Source organism: Patagioenas fasciata, chromosome 1 (genome assembly GCF_037038585.1).
Source record: "Patagioenas fasciata isolate bPatFas1 chromosome 1, bPatFas1.hap1, whole genome shotgun sequence".
Lineage (NCBI taxonomy): Eukaryota > Metazoa > Chordata > Aves > Columbiformes > Columbidae > Patagioenas > Patagioenas fasciata.
Window position 1 is genome coordinate 190509497 of NC_092520.1, and position 23264 is coordinate 190532760.

General features: G+C 37.7%; 1 protein-coding gene across 1 annotated transcript in view; it reads right to left on the reverse strand.

Annotated features, from left to right (window-relative positions):
* Positions 1–715: 715 nt before the first annotated feature.
* The window catches only part of FAM3C (FAM3 metabolism regulating signaling molecule C), a 32246-nt gene continuing 9697 nt past the window's right edge, over positions 716–23264 (reverse strand). Inside the window, exons 2-10 of the mRNA XM_065850921.2 lie at positions 17010–17070; positions 14211–14315; positions 12961–12990; positions 12451–12574; positions 7817–7875; positions 6374–6424; positions 5835–5919; positions 3496–3622; positions 716–2461 (exon numbers count right to left, since the gene is read on the reverse strand). Coding sequence (XP_065706993.1) covers positions 2372–2461; positions 3496–3622; positions 5835–5919; positions 6374–6424; positions 7817–7875; positions 12451–12574; positions 12961–12990; positions 14211–14315; positions 17010–17022 — 684 coding nt within the window. The 5' untranslated portion in view covers positions 17023–17070 and the 3' untranslated portion in view covers positions 716–2371. The remainder of the gene's footprint in view (positions 2462–3495; positions 3623–5834; positions 5920–6373; positions 6425–7816; positions 7876–12450; positions 12575–12960; positions 12991–14210; positions 14316–17009; positions 17071–23264) is intronic.

Sequence of the window (23264 nt, forward strand, 5' to 3'; positions counted from 1 at the left end):
CCACTCCAGTACAAGTTTTATATATTTCAAGAGAGCCTTATTAAATATGATGCCATAAAGCTGTGAGTATACAGGTTAGAGAACATGATGAAGATTTCCATTAAAATAACAAGAATCAAATTTAAGTAGTTACAAAAGTAATCTTACCACTTCACCGCTTTAAAATCCGTTATTTAAGTGGTTTGTGGCAAATACAACTTTAAGGGGTTAAAAGAGTGACAATATATTTACTTAATTCAAATTGCTGGAAAAAAGTAAAAAATTGGAAAGACAGAGGGTCTAAAAGAGGTCCGCCTTCAGTCTTATTTCCTCTCCATTTAGTTTTGTAGAGGAAATTTGAACTTTTTAATTTGACGAAAAATGAAATATTCATTGGCATTCAAAACCAAAAGAATGAAGACAGGCGTAGTCCAGAGACACTATTAATGCAGACAATTTTTTTTCTCTTAAGCCCTTGCCAAGTAGCTTCACAATTATTCTGGTGTTATCCCAGATAGCAGCATAACCAATACTGGCACATACACCAACAGAACAGCATTTCTGCGAAAAATTCCAGGACTTACACAATTAGTTTTCCACAATAGTCTAATGTTATGAAATAGAAGAGGGTTTTTTCCAATTGATAGAAACAGAGGGGGCTACTTCGATTAAAAAATATTCATTATTTTTACACGCTTGCCTACATAAGAAAAAGTGAAAGATTTGACAAGAGCAGTTTCACTGTATAAGGTGCATTTATTGCTGTTCTACATTAAAGTTGAGGGAAAACCACATTATTTAACAAGCTAATTAAACATACAGAACAACTCAGAATCCAGTCTTACTCTGGTATCACAGGTTATCTGACTTACAAAGTAATTCCCAATACTGCTTGAAAGTTTTAGTGCACAGAGTTAAATTTGCCTCAGAAGACAACAATAATAGCATTTAGAGCATCACTGTGTCCACCTCACACTGTGGGTTCCTGAAAAATCCTTTGTGGCTTTTGCCCAGCATAAGAGCCAGAAGCTTTTGAAGATTATACCCGAGCTCCTGACAAAAAGCTCCAAGAGATTATACCCAGTTCTGTGTCAGCCCCTATTTTGTGAATACGACCACCATCAGTTCCTTCTTACTAACTTAGTTTCAGCAGAAGTTCAAGCTGGCCCTACTTAAAAGAAACAGAAGTTTCCAAACAAAGCAATGTGTTCTAACAGCTCTGATACAAGCTAAAAAATAAGGCCACTTCAACTTGGTCCATTGTCTTCCAGTAAGAAAAAAGGATGAAGGAAACATTGTCAGTTAAGTTTAGATGTCACACATTGCATAACCCAAGACACAACGCTTCCTCTAACATCTCCCTGCAAGAACAAATTGCCTCAGCTCACACTGGATGTAACGCAGGTTGTAAAGGTGCACAGTCGTGTCCTGGAACAACTCTCCCCAGAAGGCAGAGCCTGTTTTCCAGCAAGCTCTCTGGGGTGGGAAATGTATTCCTGCTGTTAGAACTAAAAGAGGAAGCTATTCCATTACGCACATTCACTGTGTCTGGCCCCTATAGCTGAACAGCCACAGGCAAAATCAATGGCTAAGCAGGAGTACAAAAATTGCAATAAAAACTGAACAAATCAGTCACAGTACTGCTGCTTAACATGCCAAGTCTCTTCTACAAAGTAAACATTGTTTTCAAGTTAAGCACAAATCCTTCCACGCCACTTTTAAATATCATGCACACTATATATTTACTTTCATTCTTCCCCTAATAAAAAGAATTTATATTGTGCTTCTCATGGCATATCTTTGTTACACTATCATGTATTGTTTCGCTGCTGATTATTCAGTTTTGATGGGGGATAACAAAATAAATTTTTGGAGCAGTTGGTATTAGAATAACCAAATAGCTTTAATAAAAAGTGATGCTGCCATTAAAAAGGCAGAGGATAAAAAAAAAAAAAAATAAAGCTCTTTATTAACTTATCACTAAAATCTACAATATTCCACAATGGTTACATACTCACAGCAACTTTACACTGTTAAGGGAACAGTAAAACATTTGTCAGGATCTGTTTATTATCCACATATGCAATTTATTAGCCAGTTGAGAAGATATTATTTACCACAGGCAAACTAAATACTGTGCTTTTAAAGAAATCTGCATAGAAATGATTTGATGTTTCTCATCTTTTGGACATATTTACAAAAAGGATTTCTATGTGTGTTAGCAATAAATAATCCCAATATTCAAAATGTCAGTGCTCATGCACACACCGACAAGATGGTTGCATGCTTTAAAAATATTATTTACAGTACAGTTTCCTTCATAGCCCTCTCTCTAATAATAGCAGAAAGTGCATTTTCTTCCATGTTCTTTCTCCTTTGCTTTTGCTGGAATTTAGTCTTGCTTCTGAGGGATACAGCCTTCCATCTCAACAACTTCTGGCCAGCCTTCATACTTGTTTGTGTCCTTGTTGTTCTTTATGTGCTATAAACAGAAAACATCAATCTACCATTAATGTGAAGTCATTTTTATCCTGTTGCTTTAACTCACAGCTTTAAAAGACATTTGATTTACCTATTTTCAGGTCAAAAGAGAAGACATCATTATTAGCCTCTTGTGCTTTCTATCAGATATAACAATCTCTCAATATTCACCACTTACTGTACTTGCTCAGCCAAGTGTATGCCAAGAAGTTAAGCCATACTGGGAAAACATTTTAAAAATTTATCGTGGGTGTTTATTTAGGAAAAGAGGCAAGCAAGAAAAAGACCAACTGCATTAAAACATGAACCACTGTGAAAACATAAAGAAGGATACTACATTTACAAGGCACTGAAAATGCATAGTGAGAATTTTAAGAACTTTATTTAATGTTGAATGATCAAGTTTTGTTCTGCAGTCAGGTAAGACATCACTGCCTCCAAGAGTTTGCCACTGCTCCTGCACTGGTTTCCACTCCCTTGCAAAGCTGGCAAAAGAGAACATACACATGCACCTTCCTTGCTCCCCTAGTACAAAGCTACCTCTACTGGTAATTAAAGGTAGTAATAACACATGTTGAATTTTAACAGCTAAAGTATGGGAACATATTCAAATTCACAGATTTTGCTATGGCAGCAATAATTTTTGCCAGAAGAGCAAAGCAAACAGCTGGGAACACCACCACCTTAACTACCACTTATCTGTCAGAGGTCTAGTATTGTTAGTGCAACCAAAACACAAGCGTTAGGCAGTAAGTTTTTAAGCCTTCAGTTTAACTAGATTCATTAAAAAGATAAATAATCTAGTTACTGGGATGCTAGGATATACCCCACAAGATTTTTTTCTTATTTGTGAATCACAAAATAATCTTTTTTGTACAATTAAAAGGAGGCTAGTGAAAGAATAAATTGGAAAATAACAGTGTGTCACTACTGCAATAGATACCCCTCTTGAACAAACACATGGTATTTATAAAACAAGCTATGCCTTTATTAACGTAAGCTGTCAAAATTCCAGTAAGTTACAGAATCACAGACCTGTTCAAATGGACTTTTAGTCTTAATTCCTTTTCCACCGCAGAAGACCCAGTTGTCTCTAAAGCCAAGGTTCGTAATAGATGTGCTTCCCAGGTCAGCAATCAGTTTCCGTGCTTCTTCATTAAGCCTTAAATAAAACAGAAAAGATCAGTATGTGAATAAAAGACACATCCTTAGAGCTTTCATTGTTTCAACAGACCATTAAGCTTTAATTTTATTATATCTAGTTTAAGTCAGTGAATATTGGGCAAGATCTGTCTTTCAAAATCAGGTAAGGCTAGTTCTGAAATCACCTAGTCTATCATCTCAAGGAACCAGCATACAAACCTGTCTGGACACCAACAGAAGCCAAGAACCCTCTCCTGTGAGAATTTATACACACATCTCAAGTCACGTTAGAAATTCTCCAAGCAATTAAAAAAGTCAGCTTTTAAAGTGAACACTGTTCGCAAGTTCAAGCCAAAGTCTAGATACAGTAAAAGCTATTTTACGTTAGAAGAATAACCTAAAAATATGAAAGAAGTGTTTGTCTGCTTGGGTAAATTCATTCAGAATGCTGCCTCACAGCACGGTTCAGTAATGTAGGTCCAAGTAGAATAATTTTAGTATGGAAAACAGTTCTGTAGGATGATAAGTTACCATTCCAAAACCTCCAAATAATGGCTATTTCTTCCTTTCAATTACTGTATTAGCCAGATATAGTTGTATGACTCACTTTCGTTAAAATTATGAAAACTATTAAGTACTTTGGAGGTTATTTCAGAACTCAAGCTCCAAGTCTCTGAAGCACTAGGGCAGCTTTTATATGTGTGTGTATATGTGTGTGAATATATACATATATACACATATGTATAATATTTAATCTTTTAAACATGTTGATTCTTCACAACTGTAATTGTTTTGAAGAACTGCAATTTATAATTATCATCAACCACCAGTAGTAAGGTTTTCGTTAATTACGTAATATCACTAATAAACAGCAGTTTCTGGCTGTCACCATGAATGGGCCTAATTCACCTTCTTGTTCAGTTGATATTTTATCTACATACAAACTTTCAAAAACATCAGCTGTAACATGATTATTGAAACAAACTAACTTTGATATCTAAAATATCAAAGAGGAAATTAAAAACAGCAGAGAGAAGAAAAGTAACAAACCAAGAAACATTAAATTGCTTTCTTCTCCTAAAAGCAGTGAATATATGGACACTTAACTATTTACTGCAAATATAGCACACTACGAAGTCATGACTTGGTCACAGGAAAGTTGCTCCTATATCAAAAATACACACAAGCAGTGGATAAAAAATTGAACCAAAAGAGAATAACACATAAGAAAAAAGTCAAATATTATTAAAACAACAGAGGAAAAGGAAAAAAAAAAAAAAGAAAAAATTAATTTTCACTATTAAAAGCAATCCTTTGGACAGGATGACTTAAGCGAGGAGTAAATTACAATACAAATTGTATAGTAATGCTGGGAAGGTTGGAAGATAATGCTTAAAGAGAACAAAGACTATTCCTACATTAATAAATCGGACAGCTTTAGGGTGGAACAGCTGCAAACACTGAGGCCTACAAGCACAGGGCACATGTGAGTAACCTCAGACTTCAAAAGGAAGGATACAGGCAAGGCCTACTGGGAATGGTCTCTGCACTCCTGTAACCACCAAACTCTGGCTTGGAGTTGATCCAAGAAAAGTGATGGGTGGAACAGACCCATTTCCACCAGGGTAGGTTCTCACAGTCATGTTCCTATGTCTGGACATATCTGAATTTACTAGCGTAAGACAGAATGAACTATCAGCAATAGGAAAACCACTCAGTGCATCTCCAAAAAGACAGATATGCTTGGGAAAATACAGTTGGTTGGACTGACCATATGCCCTCACTGGCTTCCTGTTGCAATAAGATCTTTTCTCAGAGGGGCAAAAAATCCAGTTATGTGCACTGACATAGCAAGTGCTAATTAGTCAAGTATTAATCTTCAGCCTTTTCAGATTTTCAAACAACACTTGGGATACTTCTGCTAAAGGATCTAATTTAATATCTAATTTATTTTTTCTCTGCTGTTAGGATCACAAAAGTATACACCTAACAGTCTTCTGTGTAGTTACATGCAGAACCCATTACACCTGCTTAGCTTTAATTTGATCTTTGTTGTCTTGAATCACAGCAGCATTATAAAACCACTAAACTGAAAGCACCGTTTCAAATCCATCATCCTGGAACAAAAGAACCTGACCAGAAGTGAGTGTGTAATAAAGAAAGTATTTTTTCCAGTAAAAAACAGCATTTAAAAGTTTACGTAATATTTACTGTGTAAGTCAATGACATACTTGGTTGCACCGTCATCGTATGTTCCCATTAACACTATTGTTCCGTCTGGGATGGACTTCAGAAATTCAATAAATGGTGCCACATCTGTACAAGAATTTTTAAAAAGAAAAAAGAAAACACAAACCTGTTTAATAACAAGCAACCATTCCATTTTTAAACACCTGCCACACCTTCCTGCAAAGCCATTCCTTTTTAAGAGTATTTGTAAATTTACATATAAGCTTATAAAATGATGCTAAGTTGGAGAAAGATAAAATGTATCCAAGAAAACACTCTCATTTTACAGAGTTTCATCCATATTGTGTAAAAACGTAACCACTAGTTGGAACTACTCAAGAGAACAAGTGTGTATGATGAACTACCCCATTCCCTCCCACCTCAACTATTTGTGTTTCTTTAAAGTTGTACTCTCCTCACAATTACCAAAGCAGAAACGAAGCACCTTAAACCACCACAGCTCATGGAGTCTGGAGAAGGGAAAACAAACAAACAAAAAGGTAGTAGTTTTCCTCTAACTAGCTAAGGTAATTGCACCTACCTCCTCCCCACATGTCAAAGAATTTAGTGTCTAATGTTTCTCCTGTTTTACCTGCAGAAAAAGAAATATTTGGCTTAATCAAATATAGCAAAAGTCATATTACAGACAACATGCTGAACTTCTCTTAATGACTCTTTCACAGAAAGTGCTGCAGAAGACACCACATGAATAAATTACTATAGTAACTCTAATCCTTTATGAAGATTGCTTCTTAAACAGCACAGTAGTTTGTGAAAAGGCACAGATAAAGGTAAGAGGAAAAAAAAAAAGAGAAAATGCAAACTTTCTTTTGCTTAACAAAACAAAGAGATAATAAAAACCAATAAAGGGAAATCACTTCATGTATTTGCCTTTTTTTTAAGGTGTTTTTGCACAAATGGATAGTATAGCTATAGGTTGCCTTTAGTGCCACGTGGAAAGTAAGAAAGACTAAAATTACCCTGCGTATTTTGCTATAGACTGGAAATTCTTAGTCAATTTAAACATCCAGAACAAATTGAAGAAAATGGACAATACAGTAATCTTGTTAGCACCTTTTTTTAACTATGCTTTCTACAAAGCCAGTACTTCATGAAAGGTAGAATTTTAATTCATACATTCATTTAAAGTTTGGAGTGCAGGGAGAAAGACTGGCAGCTATATAACAGAAAGGTAGGTATTTTGGTTTTGAACAGATGATTGAAACAATTTAGGAGGGCAAAATAGGATTAGGCAAGTATTGTTCAAGTCATACTTTAGATGACTTAAACCTGAGTACAATCCAAACACAACATTAATTTATATTGCAGCAAAATTACAAACTGCTATCTCTGTGCTACAAGAAACTGCATCCTACACACTGAGGACAAATGCCAGTACTGACACTCAGTTCAGCTTTCAGGGTGACAGACAGGTAAACCTGTTTGGTTTTAATGACAGTTAAGTATCCTGAACTCAGTTACATAACACAACGCATTTAGGGATGATCTATAGATACAGACTAATCAAATACACTGACTTCAAGCTAGGAAATAATGAGCCGGTCTTTCCACATAGTAACAGAAGTGTTAAGTAAGTTTTCAGTGAAAGAGCAACAGAAGAATTTAGTCTACAGAGTTTTATTAGTGGTGGCAACGCACAAAGCCAAAAGAAGTAGCACACAACTCACGCCTTTTTCCATTTTACATGTGCACTAAAACTCATCTGATCTATCACACAGATAGTCACCACAGTACTCCACATTAATATTTTTACTACACATTTTTCGAAAAAAAAAAAAATGCATGGAGTGTTTCTGCTAACAATTGGGTGTAAGTGCCAATATCTGATGTTCTATCAGTCTTGATATGCTGAATACTTCCTTTTCTCCTCCTGCTTGCCTTTCTCCATCCCTTTGTATTTCACCTTAAATTTCAGAAACTATTTGGAAATGAAGACAATCTGCTCACTTAAAATGTCACTTACCATTGACCAAGGCCACATTTATTCCTCTGCCAACGTTATTTTTAACTCCACTCATTAAACTGAAAAAAAAAAAGTTTTATTTTTAATAGGATGATTTTCTGATGTGAAATAGTTCTGTTTTTTAAATAGGATCAAATTGTACGAGATACATGGTTGAAAGACCACATATTTCTGAGCACTTAAATGAAGCAAAACCTCCTCGAACTGATCTGCATGCTCTCACGGCACCATCAAATTGAGAACAATAATAGATCAAATAACCCCAGCTCTATCACTTTCATTTGATCATTTTGTCACTTTAGTCATCTTGGTTTCAAAGTATGTGTGTATACCAAAATTGTCACAAACAAGATGCTATTAATGTGTTTAAGGAAATTCCTTGCAGTTAAAGAGCCTAAAACAAAAAACAATTTGAGGACCTCAGTACCATCATGTAACCACATTTTAAGCTTTTTTTGTAAGCACACGATGAACAAAAATGTGTTAATGAGTTTAAAAGTTAATTAAACAGAAGCATTTAAAATGAATTTCGCAGCATCACACTAAGAAGCAAGAAAGACAAAGCAGTTAGCTACTTGCATTTAGAACAGGAAATGCAGATCCAAGAAATATAGTTAATACACTGATGGGACTTTAAAGAAAAGTTGAATGTAATCTTGGGATACAGCTATACATCCCAACAAAACCATCACAACCTACAGCAGCAATCACCTGGCCAAACTCAGAACGGGAAGAAGAGAAGCACTGTGAAATGGAAGCCCTTCAGAGCTGTGAAGAGCTAATGGGAACATCAAGACTGTGAGCTGGCTGCTCTGCTGCCCTGGCCGTGGAGGTGAACCCCTCCGGTGAGAAGAAGCTTCCAGACCTCCCCACCTCTCTTCAACAGCACTGTGTCATAAAAATCTCTCACCTGCCTCCAGGCCCCAAATATCCCAGCGTTAATGGTTTGAAACTAGGAGTAAAAGAGTTAACACACACAAGGAGAAACAGGAGTAAAGGTTGAAACAATTGCATAAAATCAAGATAAAGAAGTCTTCAGCTGAGATTGAAGGCACCTCAGCATAAGCATATGGGTGCACATATGATTAATTACAAACACATACTAACACATGCTTCAATTCCATCCGAATCAAGATTTCTCTAACCTCCCTAGCTTGCTCTAGGAAGGGGTTGCAGATGTGTATGATCCTCTTATGTTCAAAACTACTTCGCATTTCTTCTGTGATCATATGATTTTCGGGTTGTATCGGAACACCCGTTCTAAGCAATGTTTTGGGAGGACCAGATCCTCACACACACACCTGCAACATCAGTTTTCTCATGCAAACTCATTAGTGACAGACTAGAAAAAAGAAATGGTCTATCATGGAAGTATGACAAAAATCTCTGATGCCATCTTTTGCACCCAGGATGAAGCCAAATCTTAGAAGAATGCCACATATCAGCAACAGACTCAATATTAGTTCAGAGAGGCTGCAAAAACTACTGGTAAACGGTAACTCTTGGTAGAGTGACTTCAGTTTTAAAGAACTAGTAATCAGAGATGAAAGAGTCCATATTCTTCTATTAGTCCTCTAAGTTACACAATCTGCCAAATATTCTGATTCAAATTAAAACTCTAATTCAATAACTTACGAAACAGAAAACCTGCAATTTTCTGCTGAAATAAAGAATCCAGTTCTGGTTAGCAGGGAACTCCAGAAGCATTTTAGCCACTGGAGGATCATTTCTTCTCTGACCACATAATTTTCAAGTCATGTCCAAGTATCTGCTCTAAGCAGAGACATGGCAAATTAAGTCTGAAAACATAAGCTAAAAAACCCAGAGAAGCTGTGAATGCATGCTTTTGCTCATGTAAGATGCACTGGACCTTTAATTTACCAATAAGACCTTCCTTTAACAACAAAACTGTCTGTAGAAAAGTGCCAGTCAAAAATACCCAATCCTGGGGTGACCAGACCCTGAAAATCCACACATACATAATGAAAGTCATAACGAAATTTCAGATAACAAAAAATCCTGAAAATACGAACACAAGAAGTACTAGTTATTAAAGGAACATAGTGCAAATTCTCCTATAAGGTTATGCAGCACAAACATGCAATTGCCTTCTTAACAGAACAAGTAAAATTGCACGGAGAAGTTGCTGGTAAAGAAGAAAAGCAATATTGTTCCTTCTTCTAAAAAGCCCATGAAGTATCAACCACAATATTTAATATTTTGAGGATGACTACAGTATGTTTTTTCTAATTTGGATTATGTCCTTCCAATATAGTAGAAGAAGGCTATAACTGAACTTCTATACAGAAGAATTACTATTTCACACAAGAACCTCTATATAATTAAAAAGAAAAACCGAGAAATTGAATGCATTCTGAATTATATCAGCACCTTTAGTGTTCTCATAAACCAAGTGATATCCTTATGTTTATTACACAGCAAAAAAACTACATTGGAAGTATCATTGTGATGCATTATGAAAACATGTCCTTGCTTCCTTGTCCTGGAAGTATGAAGAAGAATACAAAGTAATCAGAAAAAAAATATTTTGCAGGAGTGACTTCACAGAATATCACTAAAAACAAAAAAGCTACTGAAGAAGAAATAAGTTATTTCAGAGCTCTGAGATGCCACTTTACACACTTGAGACAGCTTATGCACTAAGTCACAGATGCCACAGGCTGTAATGTGACAGTCTTCTCACATGAGGGCAGCCGTTCATCAGTTTTAGAATTCTTCCAACAATTCATAATCAAGTTTGGGGAGCTTTTGAAAGAGAAATCAAAATGTCTTATGAGCAAAGCAGGAGATCATCTAAAATTAATCAAATTTTCTGGCAGACTTTCAAACAGACATTACAAGTCCTCCTCAGAAGGAATTCTGAAAGGTTTTTGCCATGGGAAACTGTACTTAAGACTCCAATAGCTGTGCACTAAGGTGTGCACTACTATGAAAAGATTTCTTGCCTGCAACTACTTCCTTTACACCACTTTCTGCAGTGAAATACCCAGTAGAGGATTTATTTTTTTTTTTTTCAACAGGAACAATTTCTTCCTCGTTAACCAGAATGACAAGGTGGCACATTTTGTAACACCAACAAAAAGACCAAGCAGAGAGATTAGATAAGACAGCCCAGGGTCACAAAGTGTATCAATGATAAGAACGGAAAGTAGAACCTTTGTTAGCAGCTAATAATTAGTAGGTGCACGTGGTGAGCTCACACTCGCTTTGCGTGTGCTCCCCAACTACACCATGATGCTCGCGGCAAACACACTCCCACGCAAGCTTGAGCTAAGTCAGCCTTGCAGGAAAAACGGCTTGAAATGTGAATGGTGCTTGTGTTTCTACTGATAACACAAAGTGAAGAAGCTGCACGCGTTTAGTTGTCAGGGAAAAAAGCTCCCATTTCAGTTTTGCTACATCTTAATTGCTAGACTTAGTGCTAAAAAACACAGTTTTCTCTTTAAGATCTTATAAGATCTTACAGACTGACCTTTGAGATTAAGCTTAGAGAATAAAGTGATGGAAAATGTAAACCAACACTTTTTATTATCTTACAAATTAATTATCCTATCTGCGATATTAGATGAGGTAACGTTCACAGGGAAGTTGCCACTTACTTTAGAAGTCCTTGGCACTACGTGCTGTACATGCTACCTGAACCACTCTGTACTAACAGAGTGTGGGCTGAGAAACAGCTCAACTGGAGTAGTTTAAATGCAAATTGAAGGCAGAGGCTTGTAAGTGTGACTGATATTAAAAAAATATCCTTCCAACAATGCAAACAGCATGTCTTTCCCAACAGGTGACATGTAAAAATGTGGCTAGATTACGTTAAAGGAAGCTGCACACTCAGTGACAGTGAGAAGGAACAATCTAAGAGCACAGAAACAAAGAATCTAAAAATTAATATTAATGCTCTCATTATGGCGATTACTGAAAGGTATTCAGGCACACCAGGCACAGTATTATTGATAATACTGTGTTAAAAATACTGTTATTAGAAATACAGGGTTTAAACTGTGTTTCAAGCAGTTCCTTTCCTCATTTCATAATTATTTTAATTTTACTAACTTAAGTTACAATCAGCACAACTAAATAACTACTGATCATTAAAATATTATTTTTCCCTTTTGAAGTCATCCTTTAAAGAAAAGTGGAAAATACGCTTTGACATTGGTACTATGGAAACAGCTTAAAGGATGACTTGCAAAAGACAGTTCCACAGTACGAGTTTAGCTTATAACATTGACTTACAAGTATCAAGAGTAATTACTTAAAAATATAATTGTTCACTGAATTATTAATACTATTAGAGGCACAAGAACAAGTTACTTGGAGGCAAGTCTGCGTCTGACTTGACAAAGTCTGACTAATCCTTAAGTCTCTCAACTTGAAATAAAGTGTAAACTGCCTTGCATGTATTAAAATAGACACATTTCTGCACTTACTGCAGAGTACTAAGCGTGCTTCATTAGAGATTAAGTTATAATGCAATGTATTTTTTCATGTTGTCAAACCACTGGCAAAACAAAACCTACAAAGAATCACTTAAATTACTGACATTGTGTATGAATTGATTCAAGACAGCATCTAATAAAGAGATAATCGAGACAACAGGCAGAAATACTTACACATTATCTTCTACACAAATTTTAGGTCCAACTACATTTGCTGCTCCACTTGCCATCTTGAATGCAAAATGCTTTTCAGGACAAGCTTTAGAGATCCCACATTTGTATCTTGGAGGTTTTGTAGCTTTCAAAAGGAAATAAACCAGGATTTTAGAGACAACACCACAGGTAAACTAACAGAGAAACATCAGTTAGTTTTCTGAAGGAATTCAAGGAAAAGAGCAGAGACAAATAGAATCTCATCAGCAGTTTCATAGGAGCTTAATATAATCTAGGTTCCCCCCTGCTTGCTCTAGCACTGTCATCAAAAGCCACAAGACAAATCTACAAATGAAATACTGGCAAAAAACAGACTTTACCAGAAGTTTAGGAAAATCAAGAAGAAAGGAAAATTAATTTCTGATTGCATTTAAAGTGTAATTAAGACTTTCTTAACTATGAAAATTCAACATTCTTTCTGTTAATAGCAAAAGGAAGTCACAGCAGTAACACATGCATATGAACACTCACAGCGTGCAGCTGCATCCAGTGCTGATCTGGCTAAAATGCAAAAGGAAGTTTTACAAGATGTTACTATTGAAGTGTGATCTATTATAAAATATCTTACAAATTAAAAACCCTTCTCTACCCCTATAAAAATGAGCTGGTTGAAATGAACATTATGTTCCAATATAAAACATTAACCTTTACACAGCAGAAAAAAGAGAGTGATCAGGGACCCAATTTAGAAGCACTGCCTTAATTCATGACTCTCCCAGTAACACAAAAATCCAAGTAGATACAACACCATCAGGGATATGTGCAGGTGTGGACACTGAAGTGAAATTAATTCCCTCCTTATGGCTTCTCCAGGATGGGCTTGGTCTCACCTAATGCTGGGAGCCTGCAACTCATGAATGGCTGGGTCAAACACACCTGACTCCCTTTCTTGGGCTGGGAAGAGACATACGTGACCTCATCATGCATATACCCACAATATATCTGTAATAATCCACAATACATCTGTAATACTTAATGATACCCTTGTCTCTTTAATGATTATTAAAGAGGTCTCTGCTGACTGGTTTGGATATTGGCTCACACTGTAGTAATATGGGGTTAAATAACACGAACCTTACTCATACACCTAAAATTGTTCGGGAGTTTGTTTTGGTTTTTGTTAGGGTTTTGTTTGGTTCATTGGTTTTGCTTTTGTCTTTAAATGAAAAGACTCTTTAAAGACCAAGTTGGTTCAAAACATACACTCTGGATTTTAAGTTGCCTCAGCTGTCAGTTTTCTTCTGTGTAGAACCTGGACATATCCAAGATGTTTTGACTACTGCACATTCAATTGTACATGGTAGTGTACCTGTGCAAGCAAAAAAACCCACCCCAGAACACAAATTCTGAACAGCAGAAGGCAGAGTGCAGATTTCCAGAAACATGATTCAAGTCACCTAGTCTACAATTCCAGACTAAGACTCTTAAGTACCACTACACAGAAAAAACAGGTAAAACTATGCATACCTGGCAGGCAAAACAATCAAACTGATCAAGACAGTAGGTTAAATATTTCATACAGAAACATAACTTAATACACACATTATATATTATGTATGTATAATATATATTTTATAATACTGGGTACACACATTAAAAAGCCACAGAATTATTAAGTGTAAGAGCCCAAGTCAAGCTTAAAGCAAAATGAAGATGATATTCCTGATCATGGCTCAAGTAAATATTAATAGTTGTCTGAAGGAAACAAAATCATCACTTACCAAATATGTGTCCTAAGTTTGCATCCATTTTTATTTCAAACACTTGAGATATGACATAGAACGTCAACAAAAATATTGCTACGACTACTACCAACTTTGCAGCACCTATTTAGAAGTAGAAAAAGGTTTCAAAAAAAGCATCTGCAAATGATAATATTAATTTTATCAAAATTAACTACAAGAGAAATGTGTATCAGATTACATTAAGGGGAACTCATACACAAGACGATCATTTGTGGGCTCACTAAGCAGAAATCATCTGCAAGAAACAGACACTATGATGTAGGATGCAGCTGAGCCAGTCCATCAGGTTGCTATACCAAATATAATACACCCTGCTCTCAGCTTGCTCCAGCTTCATGCTTGTGTGACACCACAGCACACCAACTCAGCTCAGCATCTTAGGAGAAACCACAGAATTTACCATGGAAATCCAGCTTAACAAGATGAACTAAGCTCATCTGATTGGCTGCTGTCCCAAAGGGAAACTCCCACCTCCCCCCATTCCACTTCCCTGTTTTTATCCATGTGTACTTGTTTCCTCACTGTTCACAAATACTCTTTTTCCCCCCTCTTTAAATTGAGCTACCTCTATTTTAACATATGGCCAAGACTAAGTGATTAAGGATCTGTTCATATACTGTAGCATGGCTGCTTTGGTCAGTCAGGTCTGAGCATAACATTAAAAAAGTCACCCAACCAAAAAAATTAAAGCCTCCTCACCTCATTTTCAACAAATTTAAATTGCTGACCTTCACAAAGCAAGTTTGAAGGTTCAAAAAAGCTTATTTAAAAAGTAATAAAGAGCAGTAACGCTTCCCTCCCGGTATTAATATGTCGAAGCCTCATGCAGGTTGGAAGTTTTACAAGCCTAACTTTCCCCAGCACTGAGCAGTCAAGTTACCTCCTGGGAGCAGAGCTGGAAGCACACAACCACAGCAATTTACCTCTGAGATGAAAATTCAGGTATAGGTGGTACTGTCATGAACTCCCCCATTTTTTAGCATAATTTTCAGTAGATTTTTACAGAATACTCTACTCTTAGCTTATTGTAAAAGACCAACTGAGAGCAGAAGTTGGGTGAGGAGGCATCTGATCCACATCCTGCCTTCTCGTCTCATGCCAGTAGGTCAAACTGTTTGGAAGAAGCAACCCTACACATTCTTCTGTTTCTTAGATCGCCAGCCAAATAAATCCTTCAGAAAAAATACAAACTTATGTACTGCAGATCTCAGACCGCGCTGTTCAGAAAACCTTAAAATAGACAGATTACTCAGCCTTCAGAAGGATGAGAGACATTAATCAATCCTTCCAAAAGGCTAAAAAAAGATAAGGGGAGATGAAAAACAACAAGAAAGATGCAGAAAGAGACACAACTTGTTTGTTTGCTTCTGGCTTGGTCTTCCTCTCCCATTTTCCCTTTTCATGTGTGTGAGCACATATATACTATGTAAGAAAACATAGATGCAAACCTAATTGAAAAATACTATGCTGGAACTCCAAAGATTATACCACTCGATGGGAAGTGAACCACATGTAAGCACTAGAGAAAACAGATGATCTGAACATTCATTAAAAAGCAGAAAAAAAGGTTCTCAAAGAAACACTGTTTAAAACGGGAAGATGGTACCAGATTTTGGAATGTGTCATCTAGCAAATGGCACTTGGAGAGCATGTTGTTTCAGCAGATGGTGGGCAAGATGAATGAGAACGCGGTCTGAGCACTGACTACCCCCTCCACTCAATATCATGAGCCCTTCAGCTGAACTGCGAGTGCTCCCCCTTAAGGAAAGACAAATCTAGAAAATTCTTTTAGCACTTGAACCAAAAACAGCCTCTTTGCCTACAAGTTAAACATTCTGTAGGAACTGCTGCATCTTGTCTGTGGGTTTTAGCAACAAAACTATTTACATGAAAGAAAAAAAAAAAAAAAAGAGGTTCAGGTGAATTCCAGGTGATTTTGCCATCCTATAAATATCACAGCATTTTACAGTTCTTTATCAGATTTACTTGAATAGGTTGCTCCCAGTTATATATATTGAGGTTAACAACTTCAGAAGTAGTGACAAAAATCAGGACTAATTTCATACATTAAGAAGGCTAATGTGCAGCTCTCTTGGAAAAGACGGTGTCATTCTCTCCCAGAAGAGCCAAGAGTTGCTCCTTTTGCTCCTTCTGCAACATAACACTACAACTATTGATAAAAGTGCAAGGCATCAGAAACTCAAAACTGTTCAATTGCCATGCAGGCTATCCTACTGCAAGGAAATGTCTAAAATAATATTTTTTATACTGTTATATTGCCAAATATCTATTTTTACAACCACTACACCTTCTATCAAGTAAAATCAAGATTCTCAAACCCTGTACTATGGTAACTTACCTCTATGAAAAGGATTTTATAGCTTTCAAACTCCCAGTAACCAGGAAGTTTCAGACACTATATTACAATAGCACAAAGCACTTTCAGTTAGGGTGTGAGTCAGGGAAGAAATCACTTAAGACATCAATTGGCCATTTCTTATTACTTCATCATCTTACAGAATTAGCAGCCAAGGGGTGTCAAGTCATGACACCTTAACAGTTCCTGCAGCTCAGCTGAAGCATTTTAACCAGCTGCTTGCTCTTAGACCATCCCAAATTCCAATATGAGTCTCATTAAGCATCGACTAAATGGAACCGCAAAGCCTGTTATGTCAGTTAAGTTTATTTTAAACCTTTAGTGTCACAGCTTGTTAATGCTGTCCAGAGCACCAGTTTCACAAGTTAAAATAGTCTTATTTTACTCAGCCTGCTTACCTGCTATTCTCATGTTTGGTCTTCAGTCAGCTATTGACAACACTGCATTAAAAATAGCCACCTAGGGGGAACAAAAAGCACAAAAATGTAATTACAGCCAAATAAGTACTTTTATTATGAGTTAACAGTAAAAAAACCCATAAATAACATTAATTATGATTGTCCTGAATACCTAAGTAAAGGGAAGACTTAAAATGGATTTTTGATGGATTGCTTTCATTTGTTACTCCATGAAGCAAATGTTCTGAAAAACTGTGAATTTAACTTCATCAAATCCACTACTACAAATTCTGTTCAACTTTCAACCCTTCAACCTGTGACCTAAATATTTATGAGTCTTATATCTAAGCAGACTTTCATTTCCTAAAGCTACATGGTAAAAGTCAGCAACTCCATCAGCATTGCTTCAAAGCCCTAGCAACCTTTGGATGCAAGTTGTTATTTAATAACACAACACAGCAAACAATGCTTCAGAGAGAAAATATTTAAGCATTTTGGCCTTTAGGATACTGTATAAACTGCACTCAGTGGAACCAAAAGAAGGTTATTCTAATAATTTAATCTACATGTTAGAGAAATATAAGAGCACATTTGTCACTCATAGCAGCATCCAGGAGATTCAAGTGATAGTCAATGGTGACAGAAGCACCAACCCCAGAACAGCGACTATTTCAGAGTAAACTGAAAACCACCATCTATGAGCAAAGACCATGTAAGCACACAACAGTTTCTTCTAAACCAGAGCTTTCACCACATAGTCAAAATGTGCCACAACCTACGTGGGCTCTGCTCAAAGACGACATCTCCTCCTCAGCAACCCCTTATCCCTGAGGGTACCAAGTCTCTCGTCCTCTGCCTGCAGAGCTGTGACTGCTGGTGGCTCTGTACCATGGCCATGGTTGGCCATGGTGGGCCCATGCTGCCCTGAGCATGGACATCTGTCTCCAGCTGTTCCCCACTCCTGATGAATAAAGATGACCACATATAGTCCCTTGGCACCCCTGCACTACACATGGCATCTGAAAAAATCAGGTTTGGCAAACATTATAATGTCTATTAATGAAGTACTAAATATCCATTAGGAACATGGTAATTCATTTTAAAACTTTTAAATAGATTAAGCATGTAAAAAAAATTACTTGAAATTAGAATTTACTTGGAAACAAACCACTTCAGGCAGTATACTACCTCATTTCCTCTATTTTTATCAGTGTAAGAAGAAAGAGCCCTCAGTTACTTTCAAAAAAATACATGAGGTGTTCAGACAAATAACAGTCTGTAATCAGTACTTCCCTTCTGAATAAATAACCACACTATTTCTGAATTTGTGTTTTGCTGCATAACTACTTACACTTAATATGGCAAAATAAAGTCTACTGGCATTCAGGGATCTTACTGGATCATCTACACTAAGGCTGAATTTGAAAACGTAATAAATACCATTCTAACCGAAGTGACCATCCCACACCCCCATCACAAAAGCTACAGCGTCACTAACACTGTGCAGTCCTATGACATGATTCTCAAAATCAACAACATCATATTCAGAAATTATTTGTAACACTATCATTATTAGAAGTCAGGATATGCAAATCATTTGGAGAAGATCACCAAAACCCCCATGTAGTTCTCACGATGTATGCTAGGCAATAAAATTGCATATTACACAAATAACCTTTTGCCTTAAATCCATATCTGTAAGCTCAGCAATTTGTGCCCAGATTCTCCTTGCCAAAGATACAGACATCACGCGATGCTGCCTAGAGTGTCCAAGAAAATGGTCAGCAGAGAAATAAACAGGAAAAAAAATAGACAAGTACAGACATACTTAGTTCTACTCCATAAGAACGTGAACATAAATATCACCAGTAAAACCTGAAAAGCAGACAAATGTTTTTGAATACTAAGATTGTACTACAGGGGAAATCTCATAGCATATTATGGATATAATATACCCATTAGATTTATATCCACATATGGTATATCCATATATAAAATCCATTATATCTTCTTTCAGTGAAAGACTACTATTTATCTGTCTTATAAAAAAGCAAAGCCAATCTGCCACGGCAGACAAACTCCTTTCATTTAAAAGTCTGTGAACAGAATTATTCTAAGCTCCTTTCTCTCTTTTCCCCACCCCCAGAAATACATCAACATTAAAATAAACACCATCTGTAGTTTGAACAACCACAAGTTTGTTTCAAGTCAGTGCTGGGAAAAAAAAAGTTTCCTCTTTTTATTTGACTATAAACAAAAACACATAAGGAAGTCAAAGCATGACAGCAAGAATATGAACAAAACAAAAAAGCAGAAACTAAAGTGATCACACCATCCAATCTTGACTGCAGGATGCCTTTATGTGAACACTCGCATCTACCCTTCTCAGTAATCATTATTTGTTGCAATCAACAAATATTCAACAGATACGACATATTAAAAAAAAAATTGAAATGTTTCCTTGATTTAGGAAAAAGAATTAATATGTTACACCTCAACTTGAAAGGAATTAAAAAAGTTACATAGAGATTCTTTTTCTGAATTACAGCATACCAAAAAATTGTGGGCTTTGATCTAGAGAATAAATACAGAAATGCTACAGTACAGATGAATATTGTACAGCATTTTCCAGGTGCAAGAGACTGTCCTGGTTTTGTTAAAAAACAAGTTTCTCTTTCAGTGAATTTTGCCTGTCAGCTAAAACCTTCATATTAGCTGCATTTTCCTGGAGAACCAGATACATGTTTTGGTTAAACCTAGCAATGGAATGCAAACTTACTGATAAGTACGGATGGACATCTCGCGAGAGGGGCAACTAGAAACCGGTGACCGAGAGACTGACCAACGGTGTATAACATGCCATTCACGTGAATACTTCATATAAAAGTGGGAGATCACGAGGATCTCGGCCCTTATTCCTTCCCTTTTTCCTCATGGCTGACATTAGGAGAGGACCTTGCTGGTCGTCCCTGCGAACTAAGGCCTAGTGAGAGACTGAATCCAGCTCCGGTTGGCTGCAGAGTCTAATCCAGGACTTCGGGTGCTGGCTCTGCAGTTGCTGAGACTTTCAAGATTGGTTTTGTATATTTTGTATTATTTTCTCTATTCTTATTAGTAGCATTAGTAAAACATCTTTAATTTTTCCAACTCTCTTCTCTCTGTCCTTCTTTCCCTCCCGATCGCCTGTCCTGAGTGGGAAGGGGGGAGAGGGAGGGGCAAAAGGGGGAAGTGGGGGGGAGAGGAGGTTAACAATACATCTGCCAGGGTTTGATTGTCACCCCGCAATCTTAACCCTCGACAGAGACCTTTATTTATGAATGTCAAGTCTTTTTCCTATACAGTATTATCTTATTTTTTTTAATTAAAGACAGAACAGTAAATAAAATATGAATGCTTATAGACCCTCATGAATGTTTATAGACCATTACTCCACATCTTTAGTATTAGACCTCATTATTAGAATTACAAAAGTGATATAAAAAATGGATCTGGGATTTCCAAAAGTGCTTAGTTTAGGATCATTTGAAAACAAAGAATGAACACAGGTTCACAACTGAGCTTGCACAGACTCAGATGTACAAAAATAATATCAACAACATTACTTTGATTGTTTTAGGAATGGGCTAAAGAAAACATACACTGTTTCTCTCCTCTTTGACCTAACATGCCATGAATCAGAGGCAGCAGAATTACAACCCAAGTATCTTCTTCACTTACCAACATCCAGTAATATTATTACTACATTAACATAATTTATCTGTCAGGTAGCACAACAAGGCTGACATTTATCCCTTACTAGGTCTGAGACTGAGGCAGGAGGTACAGCCTACAGCATGATCTACAGGCAGCCCCTGATGGGCAGAGCAGAACCCTATACAGACAAAAAGGCCAAGGAGAGCATCATGGAATAGACAACAGAAGTGATCAACAAGTGTCAAACAGCTGGTTTTGGGAAGCATTATACTATACAATTGTGAAACATGGAGTTTCTTTTTCTGCAAATGGTTTTCTTGGTGCAGAACTTAATAGGTTAATCAGTCAAGGTCTAAAATTTGGACGATGGAAAGAAACAAAACAAATCCTTCACATGCAGCATCAAGTGCCTTTAAACAAGAAGCTGTCCACAGAGGAACACAAACCAAGTGCCTTCAGGTGCCGTTTTTCCTCTGTCAAGAAAAAAGGAAGTTATTACCCCCCAGGACAGGCTAATAGAAGGAGAGGTGTGTCAAATTCCAGGTTTATATCTATCATGGACAGCAGTAAAGGTGTTTTAAGTCAGACCAAATTCTAGCTACAATCAGCTTAGTCAAATATCTGGACATGGCACATGCATTCATTCACTAGACTAATATTACCATGAATTTCAGCTCTTCTATTAAACTTCTGATATTCCTATGTCATCAAAGCAATCTTGTGCAACTTGTCATAAAGGTGAAAGAATGTGCCCTCCTGGTCCTGTTATCTCACTCAGTGCTAAAGGTCTGGACACATCTTCTCTCAGCAACAACCACACGTCAGAGAGCTTTCTGAACCCTGCTGCCCATCATCGCCAACTCACACCAGCCAGCACTCTGGAGAACAAGCAGTGATCTCTCAAGCACAGCAAGCTGTATCCACATCCTGAATAAAGAGCACAGGAACACCAGGAGGTGATGGTCTACAGGCTGGTAGTATCAGGCCTCCTGTCAACAGCTGGCTGATATTGTTCTTGTAAGGCCTGGCTGATGTGAATCTGCAGCCTAGCTCAGCCAACCAGCCACGCTGGTCCAGCAAGATCATACAAATCCAGTACGTAGAGCTGTGAAATATTGAGCAGCAGAAAACAAAGAAAGGAATGCTTTGTTTGTTAAACTGAGGCAGAAAGTTTTCTCTGAGCTGGCAGAAACTGATGGCCTCACTGACAAAAGTAATGGAATACCAGGAGACAGGCAGAGAGCTGGTGCTGCTGTACTAGAGAGCTGAGAGGTTGCTCTTTCAGCACAACCTGGTGCATGGTGTGGCAGGATGCAAACCCCCCCTCTCTCCCCACCCCCCCCCCCTTCAATATGGAAGGAGTAGGCACATCTCCCTCTCTATTACTTGAGGCTAACAGCTTCTTTCGTTTGGCCCCAGAGCACCCTGGCCAGGGCCATTAGGAGAAGGGAGTGCCAAGGCGCCAGTGAGCCGCTGGGCACCTGTGACCAGTGTGGGGGATGTTTGGAGGCTTCAGGGGCATCCCACACACGATGTGGGGGTGCAGAGAAGCTTCTAGAATGCCTACAGTCAGGTCTGATCAACCAGTATAAAACGGGACTCTCGTCGAGACTTTGCCGATCGTCGCGGGTCTCTCAGAGCACGAGCTTAGCCACTGCCGCCAGGGGCCACGGCCCCCCCGCTTCCCGGGACTGAGACCCCGCTTGCCTTGCCACCACGTGTGTTAAGTAAATTAACCCTCGCAGAATTGCGAGTACATATATATTCCGTGCACATTTGCACGCGTACATTAAATTATTTCCTTACACAATCGCGAGTGTATTTTCCTCCCGTGCTTCCACATAAGCACGTGTAGTATTCCGTGCACATTTGCACGTTTAAGTAATTTAACCCTCGCAGGATTGCGAGTACATATATATATTCCATGCACATTTGCACGTGTACTTTCCATACTCACTACAAGTACGTATATCTCTTTAAGAATAATCTCACACCGTGTTCAGGCAAGTGTGTATTCGTCCCGGACTCAGGGCCGGCTCCGGCATTGTTTTGGGTGAAGCCACGTGCATGCACACTGTGCACCTCCTGTTGTATTAGTTGCTGCCCCTTAATAGTTTTCCTCAACTGATATCCGAACCTGTATTTAAGTCACTTTTGGAGTGCTAAAACCCTGTTTCTCATCAGTTTAATAAAAGTTGTTTTGGACCCTATTGTCCCTTAAGCTAACCTCGGGGTGCTTCTGTGACACATGGGTCATGCAACCCCTCAAGAATAGGAAGGAAAAGGTAGACAGCTCACGAGAGGTGGAAGGGGAAGGGGAAGGGGGAAACTGCAGGTTAAAAATCCTTTTTGAATGCCAGCATGCCATTGTTCAGTTCCCTCGTGGAGTTGTACATCTATCCATGCAGAAAAGAGTTATTTATTCTGGATGAAAACTACTAGGGTGTGGATTTGCGGAAAGACAGCTGGGAGCTGAGGTTACTGGTTGCTTTTTTCTGCTCCACCCATCCTTGTGCATTGTATTTTGTCCCAAGGCAGAGGCAATTTCTGGATGTTGTGATT